The 20307-nt window shown below is 38.8% G+C and overlaps 1 protein-coding gene across 1 annotated transcript in view; it reads left to right on the plus strand.

The window, feature by feature from the left end:
- Positions 1 to 20307, plus strand: part of LOC135073815 (RYamide receptor-like) — a 92678-nt gene that overhangs the window by 41600 nt on the left and 30771 nt on the right. Inside the window, exons 2-4 of the mRNA XM_063968016.1 lie at positions 11132 to 11844; positions 14812 to 15010; positions 15844 to 15912. Coding sequence (XP_063824086.1) covers positions 11192 to 11844; positions 14812 to 15010; positions 15844 to 15912 — 921 coding nt within the window. The 5' untranslated portion in view covers positions 11132 to 11191. The remainder of the gene's footprint in view (positions 1 to 11131; positions 11845 to 14811; positions 15011 to 15843; positions 15913 to 20307) is intronic.

Here is a 20307-nt window from a genome sequence, read left to right on the forward strand (position 1 = left end):
GGTCGATGGCCGTCAATGAAACACCGTATAGTTTGTAAAAGTAAACTATATTGCTTGCTGTCACAGAACAAACGTCAAACTCCGAGGGCAGTGGGCACTTAAAGCGCTTTCACATTTAGGCGATTTAGCAGCGTGACAAACGCGCGACAGACACGCTGCCGAAAATTTCATACTATGTGAACGCCGCTGCCGCGCTGCTGACGCGCTAAAAACGCCCTAATGTGAAAGCGCTCTTATAGTACAGAAAATATAAAATGAAACCGTGAACTGAAGTACTTACAGAGCCATTTATTGCCACCAAAATGTAATTTAAATATAATTAACAATTCTATGCCATCTCAAACTGAAATTTAAACATAGAGCCACCAAGTTGGTTCTAACAGTCATTCGGGCACAAACTGTGAAGGTTTATTTATTTATTTATTTAAACTTTTATGCCAAAATAAATTTGAACATAAGGCGAACTAATAAATAAATAAACTAAACAAATATTAGATTAGATAACATAATATTATGTACCTCTTTCGTCCGCGATCTTGTCACGAGTAGACGTGTTACCAATTTATTTTTCGTAAAAAATAAACTTGTGTACGCAATTGTGACAGTTAAAACCATAAACATAAGGTCCATTTAAAATAATCCATTCCGCATAGTTTCTTGCGAACGTTATCGACACTGTGTGATTCATCTATTCATTGGCGATGAGCGGGACCACATTCCAGCGCGAGTGAAAGTGACAGTGCTATACAAGTTCTACCGCACACACTCCCACCTTAAAGAACGCCAGCCGTAGCACTCCATCTACGATCCCCACCGTGCTCAGTGACTACGCAGACTACGAAGTTACTACGAAGCCAGCTCGCTGAGAGTAAACACTGTGCTACGTACCACAATCAGCTGCTTGTTCCTGATAATACATTAAAATGTCTCTGCAAAGGACGCCTCCTTCACAATCACCGCTAGCAGAAAATCGACCTCACATGACACAGTATTCTTCAGACCCCTCCTTAAATCGAACAACAAATACTAGTGGAGGATTTCTCACGCTCGATGACAATATTACTCAACGAAATAAACGGCAGAAATTGGAAGACTCCCCTAGCGAGCAACCCAGTGAGTCACCCAGCGAGCTTTCTCTTTTTAAGGACGAGATAAAGGATTACATAAGGTCGCTCATCAGTGCACAGAGTAAGGAACTTACGTCCATAACCAACAAGCTACACGAGTTAACTGAGTCAAATGCAAAAATTGACGCGGCTATGTCACTGTTAACGTCACAAAATGAGGAGTACCGTGGCAAAATTGCACTCCTGGAAAATCAAGCTCAAAAGGACCGCGAATACATATGCATATTGGAAGAAAAAGTTGAAGATCTTCACAGAACCTCCCGTAAGACCTGCGTGGAAATCAAAAACGTCCCCAAAAAAGCCCTGGAAACTAGAGAAGACTTGAAACAAATGGTTGTAAACCTCTCAAAATCAATCCATCTTGATATGAATGAGCATGATATAAATGACATACACCGCTTGAACTCAAGGGGTGATGGGGAGAGGAAACCCACAATCATCGTAGAACTAAGGTCTGCAATTCTGCGATTTGACCTACTGAAAAAGGTGAAAGACTTCAATCTCAAAAACAAAACACGACTGCAAGCTAAACATCTAGGCTTCACTAGCAACGAAGACACACCTATCTTCATAACTGAGCATCTTACCTCCAAAGGGGCTCGTTTGTTTTTCTTGGCGCGGGATCTGAAAAGAGCTCAAAAGGTCAAGTACTGCTGGACCTCCATGGGTAAAGTACTTGTAAGGAAAGATGACACGTCAAAAATTATTCACATTCAACATGAAGCACAAGTGCAACAACTAATGCAAGAAAAATGACTATCTATGTGCATATTTCTCATAAAATTATTTTTCACTTATAAAATATTGTTTTTTAACTGTTTGGTAAAATTCTTAGTGTATAATAATATGTTAAATACATACAATGTAACAAAACACACACAAACGTTTACACATATTCAAACACATTCATACACACTCCTATTGCACAATAACAGTAGCACATTCTATACCTCACTCAAACTACACACTCACTCTCAAAACAATTATTCAAAACACAAACAAGGCTTACATTTACCTACATATATTTACACCACCAACACTTATTATGGAAACGAACTCTTATACTACATTTATTACAGATACCTATACTCACTCTATACACCATTTACTCAATCATCTAGACAATTTTATACCACATTCACACCCACACTTTTTTACTCTCCACTACCTAACCTGCCGCTAACTGCACAACCTAACTACCCCAGTTGTAACCTCAAGAGTAATAATTTAATTTTAAATGGATAGCTTTGATACGCTTAAAGAACTCGATCAGATACAGCTCTCAGAATCACTCAAATGTAATATACAGGATTTAAAAATAAATTCTGACAATTCTACACATAATTTCATAGTTTTAACACAAAATATTAGAAGTATATACAAAAATTTTAATGACTTACAGCTTACATTGGCACAACTGAAATATGAATTCGATATTTTAATTTTAACGGAATGTTGGCTAAACCCTAACAAAAATATACCGCAATTAGAACATTACAAATCCTTCCAAACAAAACATCATAATAACCAAAGTGACGGGGTAGTCGCTTACACTAAAAATAGTCTATCAGTAAAATTTAAGGAGCTAAAACTTGCAAATGCTACCGGAATCGAATTACAAATCTTAAATTATACAATACTAGGTATTTACCGCTCCCCTTCGTTTTTAAACGCAGGTAACTTTATTACATCTCTCAATAATCATTTTGAAAACACCGCCCCTCACAAAAATGTATTAATTTTAGGTGATATCAATTTTGATTTAATTATTTCCCCAATTGAAACAAATCAAGAACGAACAAATAGATTACATTATTTGAACATGTTATCACTGCATGGACTTTCAGCGGCTCATAACTTACCAACGAGGGGAGACGGCTGCCTTGATCATGTCTTTTTAAGAGTAGATAAAGGGAGCAACACGACTTTTACTGCGGTTTTAAATACAACAGTAACTGACCACTGCCTTGTTCTTTTGTCAATCATAAATAAATATCAACAAACGACACCTCAAAAATATAAAACCGTAGTTAACTATGGTAATGCTTGTAAGAGTCTGGTAGATGTTGACGTCTCCTTCTTTAATGTTTTTAAAGATCCTGATACGTATGCCTTTGCACTAATAGAGATGGTAAGGTCGGCTATCCTATCAAACACTAAAAAACTAATTGTTACGAATAGCAAAAGAACCATAAAACCCTGGATTACCACAGGTGCATTACGGTGTATTAGATTGAGAAACACTATTTACTTAAAACTAAAATCAAACCCCCAAAATGAAATCCTAAAGATAACTTATAGACGCTATCGTACTTTCTGCGGGAACCTTGTTAAGAAACTAAAAACTAAGTACAACAAGGACAAAATCAAAACATCGTCACATAACCCCCGAGCCCTTTGGTCAGCCATTAATGACATCACACATTATAAGCCTCCCAAGAGCCCAAATGATGACCTACTTAATTTAAAATCATGTCCACAAACTTCAATCAATCATGTAAACAAATACTTTGTAAACATTGGACAAAAACTTGCTGAGAACATCTCGAATACCATCGAACCCTCAGAGTCATGTAATGCAGACAACTATCATCACCTGTCCTCTTTTGTATTATTAGATACCTCTCACAAGGAAGTGGAAAGTATTCTGATGTCATTGGACTCTAAGAGTGCACCAGGCTGGGACGGAATCCCTACCCACTTTCTAAAACTCACTAAGGATATTCTCGTTCCTCTCATTAGTAACCTTGCCAACCTGTGTTTTAAGACGGGAATCTTCCCATATCTTTTTAAGCGTTCCATAGTTACTCCTGTGTATAAGAGTGGAGATAGCGACGACGTCAACAACTATCGACCCATCTCTGTGTTGACTTCGATCTCTAAAATCATTGAGAAACTATTAAACTCTAGAATAGTGAGCTACTTGACCAAGTACAATATTTTATCTACCTCTCAATATGGGTTTAGAAAAGGAATGTCGACACAGGATGCTATCACGGATCTCACATCTGTCATAACAAAAGAAATAGATAAGGGTAATAAATGCCTCGCGGTCTTTCTTGACCTCAAGAAAGCCTTCGACACCGTCTCTATCTCCATTCTTATACGTAGGCTGGAGAGTATCGGATTCCGTGGATCTGCTCTTTCCCTTCTCAGCAGTTATCTTCAAAACAGAAAGCAGGGTGTAAAAATCGTCAACTTTCTGAGTGACGAAGAGAATGTTACGTTTGGTGTCCCTCAGGGCAGTGTTCTCGGCCCGACGCTCTTTTTGATATATATTAATAATCTTTGCAACCTCAATAACGTCGGGGGGAGGATACTGTCCTATGCGGATGACACCGCCATTATTTTCACAGCTAAGACCTGGGATGAAGTTAGGTTGAAAGCCGAGAGGGGACTAGCCAGAGTAGGTCAATGGTTAAGTAAAAATCTCCTTACCCTTAACGCCCAAAAAACGAACTACGTATGTTTTTCTCCTTACATAAATTCACAGCCTTTACCTGACTTTGAAATTAAAATCCACTCCTGTGGGGAACCTCAAAACCCGGGTTTATCCGTCCTTAACATTTGTAATTGCCCTAAAATTCAGAAAGTTTCCAATGTTAAATATCTCGGAATTATTGTAGATCAGCGATTGAGTTGGTATTCACACTTAGAACTAACAATAGCGAGGGTAAGGAAACTCATGTGGGTTTTCAAATCTCTGAGGCATGTCATGTGTACCGCACTACTGAACAAAATATATATCGCACTAGCTCAGTCCGTAATAACCTATTGCATCCCAGTATGGGGAGGAGCAGCGAAGTCATATTTTATAGAATTAGAACGAGCTCAGAGGTCCCTGATTAAGGTAATGTACTGTAAGCCCTTTAGATTCTCTACCGATGCCCTATATAAAACCTCTAAACTACTTACTGTCAGGAAACTATATATTTTGCATTTGACACTAAGATATCATAAAACGCTACCTCTTGATAATGCTAAACTCAGTAAAAGAAGGTGCGATATCGTGGCCCCTATCTATCCTTCGCGAACTGTCTTTGCCACTCGGCAAAACTTATCCCAAGCCCCCCACGTTTATAATAAAATTAATCGCATTCTTAATATTTACCCCAAGTTACTGTTTGAGTGTAAGAAATGTCTCACTGATTCGCTTTTTACACTCGATTACGTTGAGGTGGAAAATATTTTCGTAAGAATTAGTTGAAGTTGAAATTGACACACAACATAACATACACATCACACCCATGCACACTTACCTCACTTGTACATTTACATACATATACTCACATTACACCCATGCATATTTACCTCACATTTACATACATATACTCACATTACACCCATGCATATTTACCTCACATTTACATACATATACTCACATTACACCCATGCACACCTACCTCACATTTACATACATAAAATATACTCACATCACACCCATGCACACATACCTCACATTTACATACATACACACCACACCCATGTACACTTACCTCACATTTACATACATATTTTATACTCGCATCACACCCATACTCACATACTCAACATTTACAAACATATACTCATATCACACCTAAGCACACTTACCTCACATTTACATGCATACACATCACACCCATGCACACTTACCTTAATTATAACCTTGTGTACTTAACAATGTTATTACTACTAGCAAATCTATCACGTAAATCTAATTTGTAACTAAGGTGGAAGAGCGAGGTACTCCCAACACAAGTATCTTACGATTACTTTCTGGGAGACCCCGGTAACTTTATTGTAAATGATTTACAGAAATAAACAATTTTTAATTTAATTAATTTATGTATGTAGCATAGCATTGTCTGTGATAGTAATTAGTACTTTTTTAATTTGAATTTAAACAATCATAGACGAATCGGTGCTTGAATATGAACTTAGGTAACGTATTAAATCCATTTTTGAGTTGAAGCACGCTCAAGCTGGAATAATCTCAATTCAGAAACCGGGCCATAGACTACTGATCAGTACATCTATTGTTTTATTTATAAAGATGATGTTCTTGTTTTGCTATTTTTATTAACCAACGCTGGCGTTTTTCAGTATGTATTGTGGTAAAAATACAGTAACCTGATTTACGATCTAGGCTAGAAATTGATCAACGAATAAATTCTTGCGTTTTTGTCCGTGACAGATAAATTCTAAGGCTGGGTTGCACTGTCTTGCTTTAACTTTGACAAACGTCAAAAATCTGTCAAACTCCATACAAAAACACCGGTTATCGTTATAGTTACGGTCAAAGTTGGATGGTGCAACTTAGCCTAAATATTTATCTAAATCAAATAAACAATCTAATGGGAACATTTGTAATATCCTACATTTCTTTTTGATGAAATGTATAAACAACTTAAAATCAGCATTCCATGGCAGATTGGTGTCGATCACTAATGTTTTTTAAAATGATAGCTTTCAGAAAAACTACAACGAACGAGTAAGTAGAACGAATACATCAAGCTCATCCCTGTTCTCCTATTGATTGTAAAAGTCGAATATAAACAAAAAATACTGAGACTTACTCGTAGCAAGATATTATTTCGCAATGCCTTATTTTCCTACTCAGTTTTCACAGAAATGGAATATTTATAGGTAACTACAGCCCAGGATACTTTCCTGAAGATTGATTTCTTTACGGTTTCTGCATCTAAAACAATACATTATAAACCGAAAAGCCATTGCATTACGAGGTGAAATCTCATAAAAATTAAGCGTTCGTAACACCAAAGTGTGGAAGTTGGAAAGTATAAGTACTTATGAAGAAATTTATTCCAAAGCACGATCTCATTTTCTTTGATGTGATTGTTGAAGGAATACATATAATTAATACTTAGGACTGTCCAACCGAGTATCGAATGTCTGACAGTATATTATAAGAAAATATGTACACTTATTACGTCGATAGAGCTTGCGGGGAATATGAAAATGATGCAAAAAATAGAACCAAAAAATTTCTAATTAATTTGAACTGATCATACGTAATCCTCCAAACAAATTAATATCTCAGATAAAAACTTCCTCTTCCAAAATTAATAAAACCTTTCATCTACATAATCAACGTAAATATTTTTAATTAAATAGTAACTTAGTATGCATAAGTAGTAAAATAAAGACAGATACTGATCACCGCATTAATAATACTGTCTTGTCAAATTAATTAAAGGACATCATCCATTTTGGTCCAAAATCAAAAGTGCCGGCCAAAAAATAAAAGTGCTGTATTCTGATAGAATACTAATATAGTTCTAAAAATATATGAAACGACTGACTTTGATCTCAAATACTACGACGTACAGTGGTGCTACAGCTTTGGTGTCATAGTAACAAATGCTAAGGCGGACGTATTCTGTCAGAATACAGCACTATTTTTTTTATTAGCCGACATTTTTGATTTTGAACAAAAAATGTATGAATAGTCGATGAATTTTAGATCTCAAATACTCGACGCACAGTGGTGCTACAGCTTTGGTGCCATAGTAACAAATGCTAAGGCGAACGTATTCTGTCAGAAGACAGCACTTTTTTTTATTGGCCGACACTTTTGATTTTGAACAAAAAATGTATGAATAGTCGATGACTTTTAGATCTCAAATACTCGACGCACAGTGGAGCTACGGCTTTGGTGCCATAGTAACAAATGCTAAGGCAGACGTATTCTGTCAGAATACAGCACTTTTTTTTGTTGGCCGGCACTTTTGACTTTGGACCAAAAATATATGAAACGTGGATGATGTCCTTTGTAGAGAAATTAACTGCAAAAGTCAGTTACGCGCTTCTATTGTAAGAGAGGCAGGAATATAATTTGGCTTACAGCATTATCACTGTTTCGTGGCATTGTATTAGATACTCTTTGCATACCACACAAAGTTGACAATTACGAGAAATACAAAAGTTGGAAGCAATTTACGCGGTTTTGTCGCTAGGAAGAGATTTTCCTTTGAAGATATATTATGAAGCCCTGTTTGAAATATAAAGGGGAAGATGGTAAAGAAATACCAGAAATACACGTAGCACCATAAATGTATAGAAATTTTAATGAATAGAATCAGACATAATATTTTTATTCCTTTTCACCCTTTTCTCCCTTAATAGTCATATTTGTGCATCTGGTTATAGAACCAATGTTGGAAAGTCAGCCATTTATGTTATCAAAAGTAGCGTATCTCTTAAACCCTCCATTTAAAAAAAAAATCTTTCATCATTATTACTCCATCTTTTGGTCTTATCATCATTGCATGCATATTATTTTTGTTTCTTTACAGATGTGTTGTTGGAAAACCTATGACCTATTCAATAAAATTATACAGTGTGTTTGGGATAGGGCTAGCGATAATTTAAGGCGTTGTTATTATGTCAATTTTAAATCGAGAAAAATGCCCCCAAAAACGTTCTCAAAACTGATTATATGAAAAAAAAATTCATAAATTTATTTTTTAAGTTTTTATGGTTAGGTAATATTTTTCATTTTTGTGTTTTTTTTAATGACACATATTATTGGCTTACAAATGCAATTTTTTATTTATCTGTAAGACGGGCACAACAATGTTTTTTATGTAGAGTCACATAAAAAATTAAGCCCCCATTCCAATAACACATTGGGCATTTTTGTATAGTCTGGTCGCCGATATCACAGCATTGCCTTAAATTATCGCTAGCCCTATCCCGAACACACTGTATAAATAAATCAAGGCGGGTTAAGCCGCCGGCTGAAGCTACTTATTAAAGTTTATTTAAATGCTTAATGAATTGGAAAGTTAATAAGGTTTTATCCCTCACTCCCAATGCCTACGAAAATTCCTCTGAAGATGATCATAAATTATTATTCATTGGCATGAGTATTGTTGAAATAACTTCCATTATAAATAAAATAGAAATGCCTGCCTACTTACATAAATTTCCATTTGACTAACAACATTGACAAACAATTATGATTATGTATTTACGTAACAAGTGTAACTGTCCTTTTGGTATTACTTTGAAATTTAGTTTCGACAGTTTCATGTTGGAAATTTTTAGCGTTTTGATTTTATTCACATTGGATAGTGTTGTTAGTTCTAAAGCTTTTGCTTTGTGAATTACAAAATTGACAATGTGTAAGTATTTGTCTAAACTGTAAAAAATCACAACAAACTGATCATTGAATCTATGATACATGAATAAAAATAATTTGTATAGCATGTTTTACAATAAATAAGGGGCAAGATTTTGACACAGTGGGCAATGTAGGCTCCAGTGGGCTGTTAATATTCGCTGACTGATTATTACTAACATTTAAGTTTACCTGGCGTCTGCACTAAAATGAATATTACTTATAATAAATGTTTCTTTTTTGATGGACCTTTTTTTCTTTTTATTTTACTTTGAACTCCGTACATGATTAATTTTGACTTTAGCAAAAATAATACCTTTAGCAGCTAGTTATGTAATTTCGTACAAAAATTATCAGCACTGAACACTTTTTAGGACATTTAAAAAAAACTTTTTTGTAGAGGATAAAAGTAGGCACTTTGTCTTTAATTCTAAGGCTGAGTTGCACCAGCTTTCTTTGACTTTAACAAACGTCAAAAATCTGTCAAACTCCATACAAAATGCGCCGGTTATTATTATAGTTAGGTACTGTTATAGTAAGATAGTGCAACCCAGCAAGAGAGAGAAGGGCAAAGTGTCACTTTTGTCACCTGCTTTGAATAGTTATTACATTTTACTATGTCTCATCAAGGTAGGGAAGCATGCCTTTAATTAAGGGCCATTTTCGACCGTCAAGTAAGGGCCCGACCTTGTAGTAAAGGAATCTCGCTTCTAAGGGCACCCTGTGGCGAGACGCGAGAAATGTGGACTAGGCGTCTGGGATGCCAAGGTCAGGAGGCCACAAAAACTGGGGCAAAACTTTAAATTAAATTTGACCAAAAAACTAAACTTAAACTTTAACAAACGTCAAACATCTATCAAACTCCATACAATAAACACCGGTTAACGTTATAGTTACGATCAAAGTTAGGTGGTGCAAAATGGCCTAATTTTTTATCGGTCTCTTTAAACGCTATTCCAACAACTGTGTGTTCTAGATTTATGTGTCACAAAAGCAAACTAGGTACTGATACGAGGTTACCTTACAAAGAAAGTAAGGATTATTTATTATAATGGGACATCACAAAGGCTATATTAATATATTCACGCTAGCTAGCACAAGTTAAAAGGAAAATATAAAAGAGCAAACTGAACGCAATCGCGGTGCCGCCCATCGGAAACCTCCCTCGGCATTATGGTGACCTTTATAAAGAACTTTGACAACCTACAGACTGCCTAACCCTTACTATGTTTTCTACTTCTTTATAATACTCGTATTAGTTTAGATGTGACCTGAACACACAGACACCAGACTGTCACTAAAATGCCCGCGTTTGATAAAGTACGGCCTCAGTTGAAGTCCTTTCAATAAAATGAAAAAGGGTTGACGAAAAATCTGTTGAAAAAGTGATACCCATTGACTTGTCATTTTTGGGAAAAATTGTGAACATTTTTAGCGGAAAAATTATTAAAATTGACAGCTTTTAAAAAACAAAATATACAATATCCAGTTTGAAGATATTTACACCGTTTGCATACAAAGCGAAGTCATTGTTTTAATGTGTCATCTTTTCTGTGCATGATCTCTATATTACAGTCAAAGATTCAACTAATATCAAAAGTGTAATAGCTCTGTAAAGATCTTCAGAAATACATGGTCGGTTTAACACGTACTATTAATAAACTAAGTTGTGAAGATATAATTTCAAACATGACGCTTGTACACAATTCGAAGTTTGGATCTTGAATTGGCAACTTGAATCAGTCTGATTGTCAATTTTGTAAATTAACTCCGTCCTTTGTATATTCCATGAGCCATACAAGCCGCCTTTGCCTGTTTATTAAGTGTGTTATACCTCCTACAATCTAGCGCTCACATTATAAGTATTTGTTTGTTACAGGCCTTTCAACATAGAGCCAAGGACAGTCTTCGTGGGAAAAATGTGACATTGTCACCTCGCATGATGCACTACACCAGCGACCCTACTTCTGGGGCTGATGTTCAGATACCCGCGTGCGTGACGACCGACTGTCTCCACCATGGGGGAATCGAGTGGGGAGGCAACGAGACTCACACCAACCACTCCTGGGCTCAGCACGGCCTGGTCTGCGTGTTCGAGTCGTCGACGGAGGACTTTATCGGCTCCCCCTTCTTCCAAATGTGTATCTACTTCATGTACAGTGCAGTGTTTATCGTAGCTCTCTTAGGAAACGGGTTAGTGTGTTTCGTAGTCCACACAACCCCGCGTATGAAGACTGTAACGAATTTTTTCATAGTGAATTTAGCTGTCGGTGATATTTTTATGACGCTGTTTTGCGTGCCGTTTTCGTTTGTGCCAATGTTGGTGTTGCGGTACTGGCCTTTTGGGGAGGTTATGTGTAAGATAGTGAACTACTCGCAGACTGTGTCTGTGTTGGTGAGTGCGTATACGTTGCTGGCGATATCGATTGATCGGTATATGGCGATCATGCACCCGCTGAAGCCGCGGCTGGGGCGGGCGGCGGCCAAGATGATAGTGGCGGCGGTGTGGGTCGGTGCGTTAGCCACTGCCGCCCCTATACCCATTGTATCGCAGCTGCAAAGACCGTCGCCGTGGCACGAAGCCTGCGAAGTGTGAGTAATATTGTCCTACATAAAAATATTTAAAAATTGGAGCAATATCTGATCATTCATTGAGAGCCCAGAGATCACTGAAAGACACAGAGATTCATAAACACTTTTATGCAACTGAGCATAAAAGCAAACTTAACCTACGAATAGTTCATCAAATCTTGAAGGCTTCGTGTTTCTTTGTATTTTTATCATCCGTCATGAAAACATTACTGAATTAATTTGCAATAAAGGCAAAGACGATAATAATATTTTGAATAGCTTGACAAAGATTTGGGTGAGCCTCAAAGCCTTGGACCAATAAACATTATGAGGCAAACAGATTAATTCGGTCGATCAAACAAATGTTTGTATTTTCTACTATTACACAATGTTATGAATGGCCATTCTATTTCATTTTTACCTGTTGGCAATCGGACTAATCTAGGCCATTAAATCAATACAAAAACAGCGATGAAAAATGAGACATATGAGACAAAAAACACAGCTTATAATAGTACCTATCACCTTATTGTAAATTATCTCTATTTCATAATAAGTACGTACACTGTAAATGAGACGACGTGACAATCAGGGCCGGATTAACCATCTCGGGGCCCCTAGGCACAGCTCGTTTTGGGCCCCCCTTTTTTATGTCGCGGAAGAAATGCTTTGCGCACCGTCACCACTGCCGGGGGACAGGGTGGTGTGTGGGACTCAAAAGGACGGGGTGTACCAACTAAAACCTTCGCGGCGTTCCGTTATCGCCCAAGTGGGGGTGTCGCGAGTGTCCGGCCGTAGCCTTAGACTTCTGCGACACCACCGGCGACAGCTCGCCTACACGGCGGACCCTACACGCCCACCTTGTGGGGGTCCGACGGGAATGGCCCGAAACGCCAAGCCGTTCCCGTCAGACGGAGGTGACAAGGGTGCCCCCGCACCCCCGGCCTGCTGGCCGCCACCTGGAGGGAGAGTAGAACGGTCGTACAACCGCATTCTCCACCCCCTTTTCCGCCTCCGGAGCGATGAGGCGAGAGGATCGTACTTCCCCTCGCGCTCCGCTGCCTCTTTCTGAAGGATGACCTCTTCGTAAAAGGAGGCGACCGCCATCCAGCATCCTTCACTTCCCAGCATGGCGTTGACCAGGCTCGGAAGCGAAAGATCCCGGCCCACGATCGCAGTGAGGACACGGCGCTACTCCTCCCAGCACAGCGGGGATTGCTCTCGCCCGATCCTATGCAGGTACGAACCGAAGCAGTCGTGCCCGAGGAACGTGAGGAACCCGTGCGGTCGTTCCAACTATTGGTCCAGAACAGGACCAATGGCGTCCAGATTGCGGCGGCCAAACTGCGCGCGAGTCATGTCTTCCTTCCAGCGGTCGATCATGATCTCGCGCTCTTCCTGCCTGACGGCGCCGCGCCGCTCCGGGGCCGGGCGCTTTCCACGCGCCTTCTGGTCTGCCATCCAGTGATAGATGACAGACAAGATTCCAGCTTCTAGCTCCCAGTGAGGAGTACCAGCGAGGACGCACGCCGCAGAGTGCCCTACCGTTCGGTAGATCCTTGCGACTTTCTCCCTCTTGTTGAGTGCGTCCGCCCAGATTGAGGCGCCATACAGCGCCATGCTCCTCAGAACGCCGGCATAAAGTCGACGAAACCTCGTTTGTGGCCCTCCCAAATTTGGGAGAGCCAACTCAGTGCGCCGGCTGCCTTGAGGAGGCGTGGCGCTAGCCCGTTGAAATGCGGGCTAAAATGCCACCTCCCGTCAAGCGTGAGGCCCAGATATTTCATCTTTGACGTCAATCCTAACGTCCTCAATCACAATGTCGGCGTCGGGAGGGCCCGGAAAGAAGAGGGCCTCAGTCTTCTCCAGCGCGACTTTCAGGCCGAGGCGTCGTATTCTGCGAGCGACTAATGTGCCGCCCGGCGACGCCAGCCGTGCCGCGGCTCCAAATGTCTTCCCCCGGGCAGTAACCAGAGTGTCATCCGCATAGCATATGAAACTCATGCCCGCGAGAAGGACGCCCCGGAGGAGCCAGTTGAAACCTAGGTTCCACAAGAGTGGACCGAGCACCGAAACCTGCGGAACCCCGCTGGCTACGCCGCGCCGTTAGAGCTGGCTGTCTCTGTTAACATACAGGACTTCGCGATTCCGTAAGTAATCGGCCAGCAGCGGTCGAAGGTACTGACACTGAGAGGCACTCTGTGATGTTGAAGTGCCTAGAGTATGGTGGAATGAGGGATGGTATTGAAAGCGTTGGCTATATCGAATAATACAGCCAACACACCCTCAGTCACCCCTCTCCCTAGCCTCCGCAGTGAGGCTTTTTAGCCTCTGAAGGGTGTCGACGGTCGACCTGTCATGTAAACCAAAGCAGTAAGTAATATGCCAACGTTACGAAAATGAATTAGGTTCCACAACATCGAAATAATTATGACGATTGAATGTGTAAACCAAAATAAGACGAAGTTTTAAGGTGGTTTGAGTTTTGCTACATAAAAATGATCTTTAACATTTTTTTTCATTTTTTAATCGGGAGTGCTGGGCCCCTGGTCATAGTGGGCCCCTAGGCACTGGCCTAAAGTGCCTTATGGATAATACGGCACTGGTGACAATGTAACATTATTTTAATGAGGGCTCTTTGCACCATAATTTCGGATTCACTTGCATTCGTACGTGACTATTTGCAAAGATAAATCAACATTATTCAGTTGAATTCATTTGGGAGGTCACTAATTTGTGAACCAGCGTTCTTAACGAGCAGTAACACGTAAGCGCTACTGGCCCTACAGATAAATCAGAGATAATTTACCATAAGTCTCTCAATCTTAATAAAACTATTTCTTTTAAATTATCAAATTTGCAGTGAGCAGTGGTCTAGCGTACAACATAGCGAGCAGTATACGTGCGCGCTATTGGCGCTACAGATTAATCCCAGTGATTTCATTTACCATACATCAATCTCAACTGGACTCTTCTTTTGTATGTTAGGGACATTTGCAGCGAGCAGTGGTCTAGCGCGCAGCTCAGCGAGCAGTACACGTGTGCGCTATTGGCGCTACAGTTCGCGCTACCGCTGACCGCGCTAGTGTGCACATACGCGCGGATAGCGCACGTCGTGTGGGGAGGCCGCCCGCCTGGAGAGGCGCAGACGCTACGCGACTCGAGGATGCAGCATTCGAAGCGGAAAGTTAGTAATAAGTTACATAATTTGCATAATTTATATTACAACCTGTTGGTTGCCAGATGCAACAACAATTCCAATATGAAAAGGAGCCTCTAGAAATAGATTTTCTATTATGCCTAGTTTCTCTGAGCTGAAAGTGTTAACGATAATACTAAACAAGCCTTTACTTAGTGGCTTAAGCTTTGCAGTAACGGCTAGACTCGTGGCAAACAGTAGGTACCTACCTTTAAATTCATTACGAATCGGTTAACACCATTTTCTGCATTACACTGAAATTAGGTAGTTCAGCTTAACGGTTACTATTGTATGAATGTGTGGCTTAATATCACACAGTGGTGTTCTTTCATTCGTTTGTGTTCTTTAGAATAATTTTATGAAATAAGCTAATTTACTAACAAGAGCGTCTGTCCAAAAGGGGCTATTTCCACTGGATGTGTAATGAAATTATTATTACAAAGATTCTGGTTAAAAATGGTAAATGCTAATATTGGTCGATCTAAGTTGTGTAGAGATAGATAGATATAAATAGTTTATTAAAACAAAAAAAAACACAAAAAGCAACAAAAAACACATTTAGGTAGGTACTTAAGTAACAAAAAAAGTTAGAGGTAAAAAACTGTGCCAACAGGCTCAGCATTTGCTCGAAAGGGCATGTCACGAAGCTGGTCTTCCACGGACGCCCTTGCTTATTTTTGATTAACTGAGTCTGTTAACAGAGATGTTTTTCGATTTACTGAGTCTGTTTACAGTCAAAATATCCTCTTTTGAACAGACCTCACTGTTACTCTGCAAGTGCAACTACCTTTACCCTTACTTACACCGTCTGTTTGTTTCAGATGATAAAAATGATGGTGACGGTGGTGGCGGTGTTTACAATCTGCTGGCTGCCGCTCAACGTTTTCATCGTAAGTTGTACATGACGTCTTATGTTACCTAGATGTCAAGGTAAAGGTCGAAAGGACAGGTCACATTTTCTAAGCTTACCAATCTGGTCATAATTTCCATAATAAGCTAGGTACAGCTTCGAACTTTTTCCATTTTCTTATGGTTAACTTTGTTGCGGTTGATATGATAATTTCACTTAGCCTTGAAACAAACTTAGCGTTTACTGTTTTGATTTTATTTGCAATCAAGTAGATTCTGGTTTAACAGGAATTGCAGAGGTGACGTAAGAAAGAGACAGAGAGAATAGTAGAATCAAAGATAGAGAGGAAAAGTCTAGATAATAAAATGCATTAATTCCAAAAACAGTAACTATTTATCAAGGCATGCAAAATGTAATATTTATGAAATGGCAACATTGCTTTAAATTATTTTGGTAAAATGAGAAATTATAATGGTATTCATTAAACAACGGTTTATAATATTTCGTTTCAATTAGCTCCAAAATACACTCAGCGGCACGGAATTTGGCCCAAGCCTAAACAACCATATATGAGGTCAAATAGGTGTTGTATACATAAGTTTCGTGTGACATGTTAACAGAAAATTTTTTTTGTTAGTTTAAGAGGCTAGATTAATAAAAAAATGCGTCTGTTTAACTTTTTTGACTCTAGAAACGCATTTCGTTGTTGGAGCGTAAAGAGTACGGGTAAGCTTAAATTCGATATTAAATGTTGTAAAGGATTGGCATTTTGTTTTTTGTTTTTAAATTAATCTTAGGGTTATTCTCGTCTCCATAATTTGAGAATAATGTCCATTACTTCAGCTCAAGTTGCTCAAATAGTGTTGCTTAGAAGTCAAGGGCGTATGCAGCGGGAGATGGCTGAAACTTTCAATTTATGGCGTACAAACTTAAGATACACATTAAAAAGGCATGACCAGACCGCCTTTTACACAAGAAGACCAAGAAGTGGGGAATTAAGGTGTAAATCAGCGCGCGATGACCCGATTATCGTGCTTGCAATATCAAGAAATCGGGTTCTGACTACGTTTGAGATACGCCAGCGTTTACAAACAGCAAGCCCAGTGAATGTCAGTGAGCACACAATAAGAAGAAGGATGGAGGATCATAACCTGCATACTCGAAGACCATCTCGAGGACCAGAACTTCTCCGATACCTTCGCGAAGTGCGACTTACGTTTTCTAGAGAACATGTAAATTGTACGTTAGACTAATGGAGTAAAATCTTTATGAAAACTGTCTGTTTGCGTAGTAACTCTTCTCCGCACCTTCTCTATACACTTCCACGGCCGTCTGGAGCTCTTAAGGTGACTCTGCAATCATCGATCCATAGAACTTTACTCCATTAGCCTTGCGTCCAATTTGGATGTTCTCTGGAAAACGTAAGTCGCACTTCGCAGAGGTATCGGAGAAGTTATGGTCCTCGAGCTGGTCTTCGAGTATGCAGGTTATGATCCTCCATCCTTCTTCTTATTGTGTGCTCACTGACATTCACTGGGCTTGCTGTTTGTAAACGCTGGCGTATCTCAAACGTAGTGAGAACCCGATTTCTTGATATTGCAAGCACGATTATCGGGTCATCGCGCGCTGATTTACTCCTTAATTCCCCACTTCTTGGTCTTCTTATGTAAAAGGCGGTCTGGTCATGCCTTTTTAACGTGTATCTTAAGTTTGTACGCCATAAATTGAAAGTTTCAGCCATCTCCCGCTGCATACGCCCTTGACTTCTAAGCAACACTATTTGAGTAACTTGAGCTGAAGTAATGGACGTTATTCTAAAATTATGGAAACAAGAATAACCCTAAGATTAATTTAAAAACAAAAAACAAAACGCCAAACCCTTACAACATTTAATATCGAATTTAAACTTACCCGTACTCTTTACGCTCCAACAACGAAATGCGTTTCTAGAGTCAAAAAAGTTAAACAGACGCATTTTTTTATTAATCTAGCCTCTTAAACTAACAAAAACAAATGTTCTGTTAACATGTCACACGAAACTTAGGTATACAACACCTATTTGACCTCATATCTGGTTGTTTAGGCTTGGGCCAAATTCCGTGCCGCTGAGTGTATTTGGTAGCGAAAATTTTGCTCAATTTGATTGCGACTGTGAATTAAAACAAAATATATTAATGGGAATTTCTGTTATGAAAACGTTCTAAAATAGATCAAAGTAAAATACATAATAAATATTACGGGTGTCAAAATTTAAGTTTCCACGTATGTTATTTACTGTAATACATATTATTAATGTAGATAAAAAAATAACTGTGAAATTGCTTCATATTCTCCTAAGAAATCTTGTTGAACAATCCTAATGTTGTAGTGATGATAGATTGCAATTTTGCAACAAAATTGTCTGATGTTCAATCGTCTGTACTTGCCAATATTTTGGCATGATACACCCTTAAAACGTCATAATCACCGGGAGGGAAAACAATTTAATAGTTCATTGGTCAAGAAATCGAGGCTGTTTCCCCAGCGGACAGGCGGAATTGACGAGAACGAAAGAGGGAACATTTTCGGAAAAAATTCAGACGGCGCAGCGACGTCATCTCAAGCTAAATTCTGCCATATCTTTTAATACTTAGGTGATATTTTTAAACAAAAATACATTATAATCCAATGTGTTGTCGACTGTACTTTTGTAGGCAGAACAAATTAGTCATGATGACATGGTTTTATACTAATAATTAACACAGACATTAATTGGGTTACTTTTTATGGACTGTCATAACGTTGTTTCACATAAAGTTTATTTGGGAACACCCACGTCATAGAGTTACTTAAAGGGTTTGTTTTTCAGAGTCACGGCTTCATGCTTTTATCGATTAGGTATAAATTATAATTACCTAAACTAAACCGAAGTACTTTATAATACTATCCAAAAGTACAGCCGTTGAGAATAACATAAAATCATAAAATCGACGGGTTCATCCAGTGTCTAAGTAGATGGAAGAGCAGTCAAAGCAAAAGGTCGTGGGTCGATTCCCGCCTTAGGCAGTTCGATTTTTCAAGTTATTTTCAAATTAGTTTGAGATGCAATTCTTAACGCTAAAAATTAAATAACTAAATACTAACTATAGTGAAATGAAATTATTCACAGAGTGACTGTATTGCTATTTGCGTGAATCAGCAGTCAAGTTTGAAGCCCGTTTGTTCTGAATTTCTAATCTGAATAGATTGTATAAGGGGGTTGCGATGTTTCAGAGCTATTCTGGGACTTTGGCAAACAGTTCGGACAAACTACAACGCATAAATTGACTTTATAGGACTTGCTTTGATGGGGAAATCCATTGAAAGAACTTTTCTCTTGAAACTTCATGACAAAATGACGCACTTTGGGATATAATACTGCTTTATTTAGTTTAATTATGATGTAATGAAATCTCTTTTATGATTATCGAATTGAGTAAGTATGTATAAGATTAACGTAAGTATTTTTAGTGGAATTACGGCAAACTTGTACCCTAATGCCCCTAACAAAGCAGCTTTGCGAGAACTTAAGTCACGCACGAAACGAGTGTGGGTGTTTCAGAAATGTATTTCTTAGGCTGCAGCGAAAGTTCAAGGGTATTGTTAAAAAATATTAAAACGTGTATTTGGTAGTCGCCTGTGTGGGTGTGAAAAAACGATCCATTTCCTTGCCACACAAGGGACCGTATTGAACGCATATCCTACACAATAGACTATTTAATTTTTTATGAAGCTATCAGCGAGCTCGCAACATCGCGTATTTGTTAGTTCGAGACTTGAACTAGAAAACGCGCACTGCTACGAGCTCGCTAGAAGTTAATAAGTTCCAAAAAAACGTCAATGTCACAACTCTCCTTTGTTACAACTCGCCTCGGTCTCCCCAACTGTAAAACCCCTCCATATAGATTTAATATGGAAAAGACAAGTTATGACGTCGCTTTTTCACACCATACTACTGTCATTGCGCTACTAATTATCGAGACCTTTTGGACTGATGCCTTAATTGGCTCATTGAAAGACCCATAAAAATAACGTTATGGCAATAATACACACCCGTTCTTAGCTATAACCATATTTCGAACGTATTTTCCTCCACTATTGCCGTGTTAACTAGGGGGACTGAAAGAGCGAATCCGTGACATTTATTGAAGAAATGGGCCATTTCAAGACCTGTGTCCAAGATATTAGTTAATATCATTTGATTTCAAGTTAATTTAATTCGATTTCACATAAAATTAACAAAAATGTCTCATACAAGAACTAATATTTAAAATACCTATGTAGCCTGTACCTGGTTCTGAAACTAAAATACTCCGAAACTAAGATGTTCACTATTTCAGGCATATCCAAATGAAAATAGACAAAGTCTCATTACAGCATCGGGCGAACTTGATAAAAAAGCACAAAACTCTTCAGA

The sequence above is a fragment of the Ostrinia nubilalis genome, chromosome 8, assembly GCF_963855985.1.
Source record: "Ostrinia nubilalis chromosome 8, ilOstNubi1.1, whole genome shotgun sequence".
In the NCBI taxonomy this organism is placed as follows: Eukaryota; Metazoa; Arthropoda; class Insecta; order Lepidoptera; family Crambidae; genus Ostrinia; species Ostrinia nubilalis.